This window comes from Grammomys surdaster, unplaced genomic scaffold (assembly GCF_004785775.1).
Source record: "Grammomys surdaster isolate TR1022 unplaced genomic scaffold, NIH_TR_1.0 126048, whole genome shotgun sequence".
Classification (NCBI taxonomy): Eukaryota; Metazoa; Chordata; class Mammalia; order Rodentia; family Muridae; genus Grammomys; species Grammomys surdaster.
The window spans coordinates 4,349,991-4,360,248 of record NW_021620860.1 but is presented as its reverse complement, the minus strand read 5'-3'; the positions used below and the strand labels follow the sequence as shown (position 1 = coordinate 4,360,248).

At 46.1% G+C, this 10,258-nt stretch overlaps 1 protein-coding gene across 1 annotated transcript in view; it reads left to right on the top strand.

The window, feature by feature from the left end:
* The first annotated feature begins 1,591 nt into the window (after positions 1-1,591).
* Fam117a (family with sequence similarity 117 member A) overlaps positions 1,592-10,258 on the top strand; it is a 44,473-nt gene continuing 35,806 nt past the window's right edge. Inside the window, exon 1 of the mRNA XM_028755007.1 lies at positions 1,592-1,832. Coding sequence (XP_028610840.1) covers positions 1,637-1,832 — 196 coding nt within the window. The 5' untranslated portion in view covers positions 1,592-1,636. The remainder of the gene's footprint in view (positions 1,833-10,258) is intronic.

Genomic DNA, 10,258 nt, shown 5'->3' with positions numbered 1-10,258 from the left:
TACTTTTTAAAGCTGAGCTAACCCAAGAATGGCTGAGTTTTAATTCCAACCATCAGGGTTTAGTCGTCCCTGTAAGGCATTTAGTAAGAGTGTCCTCCTCATGGAAAAGGAGTACTGTGTTCTTCCCTCACGGAGAATCTGTATGTCAGATCTCAAAGCAAATCCTTCAAACATGAAAGGAGTGGTTTTGCAAAGACAATCTTTTCACAGAATGTTCCGTTGCCTCCATTTGTTCTGCGCTCATGGGCTGATTTTAATATTCAACCAACTCTTGAATTCCCACTTTGAGCATTATCTGCTTTCAGTATTTGATCCCACAGTACCCTTGTAGCACACGCCCAGTTTACTTCCTTTCCTCTGATTAGTAAGTGTGGCTTCAAGGGAATACCTTTTTTTTTTAAACACTAAACTCAGCAAAGACTGAAATAGAAAGACAAATCGGTAGCAAGGTCAAAATTAGAATTCATAACTAAATGTAAATCTAGAGGGAATTATCCAATTACTTGGATGGTCCCTTCTCACAGACAGACCAGCGTTGATTGACTCTGTTCCCCCCCCCATATATAGAACAAAATAGCAAGGGTAATCAATTTTTTTTTTGAGAAGCACTGTTTTAATAGTATCTTAAATACTGCCCTTTCTTTTCTCTGAAAATGCCTTCATATATATAGCATATAATTTTCACAACTTGCTAGTATTCTCTTTGGAGACCATCTGGTCTTTGACTTGTAGGTCAGAGAGCAACTGAGCTGGAAAGACAAAGATTTCCTAATGGAGTCACTATCAAACTTGATCAGATTTATCAGTCACTTTGTTTTGCTAGGTACACTTACAATGGAAGGCTCTGAAGGGAAATTCCCAGCTCCCTTTTAAAGTCTCAAGTTAATTTACAGACTAACAGCTGTTTTTATTGAGATTGGACTAGCTTCAGGAAAGGACGTGGAAATGTAGAAGACAAATGAGTGTCATGTGAGGCGAGGTAGCCATTCAATGTACAAATTTAATGCAAAGTTCATGCAAACAATAGGCAAACCTTGTATAAATTATCAAATCTCATTTTGGAGTTTGCCAGTTGCAGAGAAATCTCATAAGAATAGAAAACTAATATTTTTCGGTTAAACTAAATGTAATGGCTTCTGAAGTTAGGCTTTCTCAGTCCCACTGAAACTACTTAGAGTTTGACACTACCCTGTTTAAAGATTTCATTAGTATTTGATTCCAGTCTACATCCAGCCCCGCCCCCTGCACAGCCTGACATCACATGGCATATATTTGCATACTACCTGAGACTGGGTGGGACGATCCTCCTCTTTGAGCCTTCTCATTGGCAGTGCTGAGGAACCAGCCCTCTACTGGAAGGACCAATCGGCAGCCTTAAGGACATTAAAAAAAAAAAGAAAAGTAGGAGGGTGGGGTTTTGTGTTGATGGCTAAACACATGGACCAATCATCCTCGGAAAGAGAAGAGTCCCGCGGTGGATTGGTTAAGGGGGAGGTCCTGGGACTCTCAAGACCAATTGGAACTCTGGGCCGAGGGGGCCGGTCCGCGCCCGTAGGGCAGATAAGTAGCGGCCGCGGGGGTTGGGGGCAGTGTGGGGCTCGCCGTGGGGCTGAGGCGGCAGGTAGCCGGGTGGGCCATGTCCGGGGCCGCAGCGGGCGGCCGAGGCGGAGGTTCCTGGGGGCCGGGGCGCGGAGGGGCGGGGGGTCTCCGGCGGGGCTGCTCTCCACCGGTGCCCGCTGGCTCCCCCCGGGTCGGTCTGCAGCCACTCCGGGCTACAGTTCCCTTCCAGCTGCAGCAGCCGCACCAGCGCCGGGACGGGGGTGGCCGCGCAGGTGAGCCGGGTCCGGAGCGGGTGCTGGGGCAACGGGCTGGAGAGTACTAGAAGTGTGAGGGGGAAGTGGATGGGAGGTGAGAGAAGAGAAAAGGGGGCGCTCAGGGTTCGCGAGGGCGGAGGGAGCGAAGGCGAGCAGCTGCGAACCTGAGGTGCAACTCCGGGACGGGGTGCCGGGTGTCTGGGCCGGGACCAGAGGGGAGGGACCTGGCAGATGGAAACTAGCTTTGGGGGGCGTAACCGAAAAGTGGTCCTATGTGTCCGCCTGGGCGGTGTGCGAAGTGCTAGAGCGCGTGCAAGGAGTGTTGTGGGCGCCCTGAGTCGAGAGCTTCACTGGGAGCCAGAACCGGTGGGCGCTGGACGCCTGCTCAGTGAGGGGGAGGGGCATGGAAGAGAGCCGGGTGGAGCCATGTGTTACTTCTCCAGCTTGAGTTTGGCCCCAGCGTCCCTCTCTATGGCTCTCGAGTTCCTTTCTCTACCACTTCACGTGCGCTTTCCATCATGCTTCTTCCAGGAGATGATTTGAACCCAGCCCGTTGGAATAAGTTAGTTTAACGGCTTTTACTTCGGTGCAAACGTACCTCTGTTACCGATTTTCTACATTCCTCTCTGTGTAGCCCAGAAGTTGTATGTTCCCATATCTCTGACCTGTTTAATATGGCTGTCTCTTTCCAATCATTCTGTGCCTGTGTGCTTATGTACAGGACTTGGGCAGTTTGCACCCTACTTCTCACCTTCTCCGGAGGTGTTTTGTCCTGAGCATTCCCAGCCAACGTGGCAGTGGAGTGCTTACAATCAAGTATGCTGTGGCAAATACCCCACTTTCTGAACAGCGCTGAGGCAGTTTCTTAATAGCAGCTTGATGTGGTGGGTGTGGGGAAACTAGGGTGGAGCAAATTTAGCCTTGCTTTCACACTCAAGGCTGTGATGGGACCCACAAATGCAGGCCCTTTGGAACGGAAAGGGAACCTACTTGCATGAGGAGGTTGGCAGTAAGTTAAAAGTGAAGTTTGCGTTTGATTCACACCAGATGTGAAAGGATCATTGCACACTTCCTAAGCCTGAGTTTGTACCAAATGTACAGAAGTTATGGTCCCTGCCATCCTAATGTGACATTCTCTACACCACTCTTGCACTTTCTGCAGATTACTAAGCTTGGATGTTGCATATCCTCTTCCTGAAGGTATTCTGTTACAAGAGTCTTGCTAGATGGGAATGGGATTGATCAGGTCTTGGAGGTAGAAAGTCAAGTCTATTTGGACCTCACTGTATGTGTTAGTATCACATTCTGGAACGCAGAACTTGGTGAAATCTGGTAGCAAGATGGTGACCAAGTAGTCAAAGTATGTGTAGAATCTGGTGGTGTAGAAGAAGGCAATGCCCAGACAAACTCATGCCTATCATCAACTATAAAGCAAACCACAAGACTCCAAACCTGTTGGTTTTGTTTGGGCTTCCTTGAAACCCAGGGGAGCTAGAGCAGCAAGCACCAGAACCTTTTCACTTTCGGTAGAAATCGACAGAAGCCTTGCCCGTGGGGTAGTTAGAAATCCGTTTAGCAATCATTTTAAGAGCAGTTGTTTTGTGATTCCTACAGAGCTAGCATTAAAAGGGAAAGCAGCGGTGGGGGCTGTGCAAAGGGGGGAATGTAGGTTTGCATGCTTGGGTTTCATTACATGGTCTTCTCCTTTTGCTGGGTCAGGGTCTCTAAAGGTACTGATGAAAACAGGAAACCAGAGGTCTGTGTAACTTGTCAGGTGACTTAGAGCAGATTGAATGGATTCCTGCATTATGTATTTGGTTGGTCCATTGTTTCTCCACCTGTTAGTATCTCAGAGGTATTAAAAAGACATTTGCTTATGGGGTGGGATTATCATTATGTTTTCAGGAGGCATAGAGGGAGAGGGATGAAGTAGTAGCCTGAGCCTCTTGGTCTTTGTGGCTAAGCATTACAGAGAGATGGGAGGGGGTTGTGTGCCTGGTCTTTGACTTGGGACCTATTAGCCTTGGGCAGGTTAACTTCACTCATGATCCTGTATCTTCTGGTTGTTTCTATTCCTTCTATGCCTTGGGAAGTGTGCAGGAGTTTTTTCCCCAGGCCTTTAGGGCATGTAACAGGGACATTTTTTGCTCTCACAGACCCTAAAAAGAATGAGATTTATAGTCTGGGTTTTAAATACAGGCTCTTCCACTTACTAGCTGGTGTATATTCTTGAGGAAGTTTCTGGACTCCCTTTCTTCTGTGGACAAGAATATCTACATCATAAGAATTAAATGAGTTTGTGAAGAGCTTAGAAGAGTGCCTGGCACAGGAAAGGTGCTGTAAAAAGTGCTGCTGTTCTCTGCACTGAGCTACTGTACGAGCACTGTTGGGGAGAGCCCACTGCCTTTTCAGGCTTCAAAGAGCAAACCCAGACTGCTCTGAAACCAGTGCTGCAGGTTTCAGAATTTCAGGGCCTCTCAAATTTTGATTCTGTCATCTTTTAGAACACCTCTCTAAACGGGGCTCAGGAACACAGCTGTTTAAAAAGGCCTGTGAGCTGTACTGGGTTTCAGGAACAATTAAGTGTCGTCACCGTTTCTGTTTCCCATCCCAAAAGATGTAATACTCTGCCTGTGCGGTTATCTTGCACCACACTCCCTGCTGTGTTCTTGACAAGATAGATTAGGCCTCGTTTAAAGGGTTATGGTGCAAAGAGCGGGCTTACCTTCTGTGACCCTTCATCCAGAAGGGATGTCTTCATAAAGCGAGTAACGGCTTCGTTTTTTTATGAGCTGGAGCTGGGAAAGCTGAGAGACAAATGAGGGCCAACTCTGAGAAAACCATGAGGCACTGGTGAGTAATTGAAACCCAAGGTATATTTCTTACTGCAATTGCCCCTTGAATTAAATTAAATATGTCTCTCTCTCTCTCTCTCTCTCTCTCTCTCTCTCTCTCTCTCTCTCTCTCTCTCTGTGTGTGTGTGTGTGTTTGTGTGTGTGTGTGTGTGTGTGAAACCAGTTTGAGACTGCTAACTTTTGTGTTCTTCCAGAGCCAAAGATGATAGATAAAAGAGAAGTAGGAATTGAATTTTTCTGGGTTCTAGTCTTACCTATCCTTAGAGTTTTAGAGTTTCCTTCTCCATATCCCTAGAATGGAAACAACAGCTTTGTCGTTTATTTTGTGGTGCTTAGGATCAAACCCAGGACTTTGTGCGTGCTACACAAACACTACCACAAAGCCACATGTCCTGCCCCATGAAGATAACACTTAATTAAACTATGCTAATTATTTCTCCAAACCTGGGAAACCAGATGCTGCCTGGGAACTACCGTACTCCACCAAGAACCTTCTTAAACCAGGAGCTGGTAATTATAGCCTGTAGGTTATGTCTGGCCCTGAGCCTGTTTTTGTAAATAAAGTTTTATTGGAACACAGCCACACTCTTTAGATATTGGCTATGTCTGTTTTCATGCTGTCAGTGGCAGAGTTGAGTCATTGTATAAAAGTTCATCCCTCCTTGTCCTGAACAATACACCTGACTCTTACTACAATATAAAACTCAGTTTCAAGTGTATGTAATGTACACTTCCTCAGAAAACCCTAAGGTAGGGTAAGGTAACAATCCTGGGTCCCTACTCGTATTTTAGGGGAAAAAGAACCATCTGTTTCTAGTCAGTTCCCAGTCTTTGTGACAGATCAGCAAGTGTGAGTACAGATCCCCCACCCCCATGGTTGTCAGGTGACATGTGTTCAGTAGACATAGCTCATTTGAATTTACATAAAAGCTTAACAGTTAAGCAAATTTGTTCCCCCTCTTTTCTTATGGCCCCCTACCCTCAACCTAACAACTCAGACTACAGAGAACATATTTTAAAAATTAAATGGAAATCATGTGAGGCATAGCTCCTGTTTTGAATTTTTCTCATTACCTTTTAGTTTTCTCAACAAATCAGTGAGAGCTGATAGTAGTCATGGCTGCCTTAAAATACTAGATTCCTCAGAGGGACATAGGGAGTTGCTCTCTTGAGTGGCTATTTTCTGTATTTCTGTAACCTGTGATTGAGATGGCTTCTATTTGGGAAGCACTGAACTCTTGGGCTCTCCCTAGCCTGATACTGCTAACTGCTGTCTTCCATATTTTCCAGGCCCAGGTGTGGTCATAAAATGTATTTTTGAATCATCTGACCCTTAAGTATTTTATCAATAGTGATGACTTTCTTGAAGTCGGCCTCCAGCTTCTAGGATGTCATTAGTAGTGACGAGTGCAATCTTTTGGGTACCCAAAGCAGTGTGGGTCTGTGTATTCTTCAGGATAGCACAGTATTAGATAGTATGAGAAATCCTTATATAACGCAGAGTTAAGACGTTGGCAGAAAGGGGATGAGAACATTGTGGGGTGTGGTGGTAAGAGGATATTGTTCTCTCTGGTTCAGATATGGATCTCTAGGAAATATGAGGCAGGGTTACAAAATTTTCATGGTGATGATGTGAATTCGAGTGTTGCCCAAGCAGTTTGGTGGGCTCAGTAGCCAAAAGAACTCTGCCTGCATTCAGTGCTGAGGTCAGTATGTTCTGAGTCATATGGTAGGCCCCAGGTCCCTGCTATTCCTCGATCATAGCAATAGTTGGGAATGAAACAGCTGCCTCTTGGTTCTTACCAATCTCACACTGAGTCTTTGTGCTAAAGGATTCAGACTTCATGATGTGACATTGTCTGACAGGTCTGGTTTTGGCGTTTTATATACATTGTCATGTGTATCAAACACTACTTGACACTAGCTCAAGTGTTCTGCCTGGTTTTACCCCTGTCTTATTCTTGTTCTGTGGGCAGCATTGAGCTCTTCTAAGGCTGGAAAGATAAACCTAGTGTTTCTTTCCTACTTCATAGAACAGGTGGATACTATATGTGTTACTTGTCTTGTTGCTGAGACCAAATACCTGACTGAAAAGGAAGGAAGAGTTTATTTTGGCTCATAGTTGAAGGGTACAGTCCTGCAGGACAGGGAAGCAGGGAGCAGGAGCTTGGTGCCTGTGTTACATCTGCACTCAGGAAACACAGAGAGAATCCTGGTGCTCAGCTCTCTTTATAGGCGGTCCCAGGAATGCTGTCACCTACATTTAGTGTAGGTCTTCCATCTTTCATTAGCTTAATAGAGACAGTCCCTCAGAGACATGCCCAGAGGCTTGTTCCTTCCACGATTCTAGGCTCCAACAAGGTGGCAATCACAGTTAACCACCAGAGATGCCCAACAGCAAGTTTGTTTAAAGAGTGTGGACAATCTCTTGATGGCTTAATAATTTTAACCCTCCTGGTATAGGATTTCTGCCCTTCTAATACAGAAGTTGTTCTTCCCTGTCTTAGAAGAGGGAGTTGAAGCCAAGGGAAGCTGAGTAGGAACTGCTCTCAGCTTTCTCCTCTGCCTGAGTTGCAGCCTTACAGAGATTCCATTATTTGGTTTGCAGAGTATGAATTAACCAAACACTAGCCAAATCTATTCACATAGTTAGGTCAAAAACAAATCCTGGTCTCAGAGAGGGAAGAGTTGAGGATGCTATTTGAAGTTCATAAATTATCTGTGCTCCAGTTCCTGCTGCCGTGTAGAGCTCCGGATGGGCTGTCGTTCCTGGGCACAGCTGGCTGTGAACATGAAGCCTTCCAGCTGACAGTGCCCACTGGACATCCTAGCTTTCTGGCATGTTGCTCTCTCCCTAGAGTCACAACAAAGCTGCATGTCTAGCTTTAGAGTCATTTAAATGGTTATCCTCAGGCTGAGTAAGCTTCAGTTGCTTTTCCTGTGTGGGAGTACCACAGCCAATCAAGAGCAGCTTAAATGAACTTAAAAGAACGCTATCAGAGTATTTCATAATAGGAAAACTGCAAGTCCAGCCCTGGGGAACCTGGAACTGAAGTCTTGGCCATGTACAGACATTTACCCTGCCCTGTTCAGGCATACAGGTCTGTGGGTTTGCTCCCAAGCCCTAGACAGCTGACACTGGGGGAGGATGGAGTGCCTTAGGCTTCACCCGCCTGCACATTAGCAGTTTGTGCTTCCACCTTCCTAGTAAAAGGAGTGTGTGGAATCCTGGGAAGATTCTTCTAAAGGATTTGATTGCTCTCATGCAGTTGGGCCATGGTTAAGAATTGGGGTGCATTCTATTGGAGGTTGTAAGAATGTGTCATCTTAAATGGTGGACAATTATTGGCATGGTAGTGTTGTAAATTTAGGGCCCCCCTCCCCACCATAGCTCCCTATCTGCTAATGGCAGGCAACTTTTTCCAGAGAACCACCTTGTTAGGGACCAGGTTAGTGTACCAGTAGCTCTGCTTTCTGAGTCCCTTGTCCTGTGATCTGAAATGACAGCCTTCAGGAGAGCATTGAAGTGTTAAGGCCAAAGGTGGGATTTGACACACAACTGTAAGACATAAGCTGTAGCATATCCACAAGCAAATGCATTCTAAATTCAAGCTGGAGAGGATGCAGAATGAGAGGCTAGTTAGTGTGTGCTGGGCTAATTATAGAACTACAGGGGTTTGAATAGTTCTCTCTCTCTCTCTCTCTCTCTCTCTCTCTCTCTCTCTCTCTTTCTCTCTCTTTCTTTCTAAATTGGCCAATGTATTTTCCAATTAGATTTCTATTGTCTTCTCTCCTTTCTCTTTTAAAAGTGACCTTGTTTTTGGACCCTGGGATGTATTATGGTGGTAAAGCATGTGCCTAGCATGTGTAAAGCTTTGTGTTCTATCCCCATCACTACACACACACACACACACACACACACACACACAGAATGCCATTGCTGTAGTCTTGTCGGGGCAACAGTGTTCTCAAATCTCTGTAGTGCCTTCTGCCCATCTTGGAAATTGTGTGCGTGCCTTTTTAAGTAGGTACCTAGTATTTAAAGTGCAGTGGAACAAACCCCGCAGCTTGAACACATTTGAGTGCTTTTGCTGAGGGAGGGCTGGGGCGAAGTGGGGAGTGTCATGCTCAATAAATACTTGTTGGATTGAGTTGCTGGAGAGGCAGTGGAGTGCAGAAGGAAGCCACACCTCCCCCAGGCTCACTTGTAATGGCCTTTCCCCTTCTGGTTCCCATACACTGTTCCCCCTCTAGAATACTTCTCCAGCTATTTGCAAAACAACCTGCCTATTCTCCAAAGAGTCAGTGTTCTCTCCTTAAATCATTGGACTTCTTTTCAGCCTGGCTTTTGGGCTTCAAGCCCAGCTGGTAACAAAGATGTTGCATTTCCATGGAAGTCTTTGCTAGGCCTGTAGGTTATCTTCCCAACACAGGGGCAAACATGGGCAGTCACCAGGTTGATCCATGGAAAGAAACAATTTACAGGATTTTGATATAGTTTGTTTTAAAGTCTGAGCTACCAGGCTTTTGGCCTAGAAATAGGTGTGGTTGATGGTCAAGGAGACTGAGACGAGTGCCCAGTGTCCTTTTACACCAGATAGACCAGTGCCAGTTTTTTGGTAGTGTTATACTGTACAGCAAGGAGAAGCAGGAATTGCAAGATCAGTGGCTTTTTAGGCTAGGCAGCAGAGTTATAGGGTGCCCTGGGGTGGCTTTCCCAGGTGATCAGGTTGAAAGCCCCCTCCCCCATGCCAGGCACCATCCCAGGTACTGCTGTTCCCTTCTCTTCCCCTGCTAAAGTGGGGAAATGCAGGGGAGAGGTGTTTGTGATCATTGTCCTAACCCTAGACATTTAGACCGTTCTTCAGTCTGTTTCCCTAATTCTAACCGTGGGTCAAGTGACTTAGACAAAATGGTTTAATAAACCTGCTCAGCTGGCTGTGACTTTGAACAGAGCTAACTCAAAGGATTAGGAGGGGAGGCAGCTTCTTTTCCCTTCTTCCCTCCTCCCTCCCCTTCCTCCCTCGACCCTCCTTTACATTCCCTCCACTATGAATTTTCTGAGCCTGTTTGATCAACCTCATGGTTTTGAGAGAACCACTGTTGATAATATGTGCTTTCCCTGCCCCACAGCTGTAGGTTGGCAGAAACCTGTCCTACTGTCCTGAGATGGGGGAATCATCCGCTTAACTCATGCATGGCAGACAGACATTTCTCAGGACCAGGGAGGGAGGTGGAGAGGTGGGGATGTGGGTGTGGATCGTGTAGAAGATGGAGGGGATGCAGCCAGTAGGCTTTTTACATTAAAACAGCATAGTCTGAATGGAGAGGGGAGAAGAGGGCCGTGGGAACTGCATGCTTGGGGACAAGCACCTCTTAACCTGAGGGGAGCACTGGATGCTTCTCCAGTGCAACTGTCACATGAATCAGTCCGTGTTCACAACAGGAAAGTAATAATACAGCTATTTCTGTAATAAGAGGCTGAGAATCCCAGATCTAAAAGGCCCTAGATTCACCTGCACTGCTCAGAGAACTTGAGACAATTGGTACTCAGATGTTGTACCTCCACCTTCACCATGCCCTACTGGT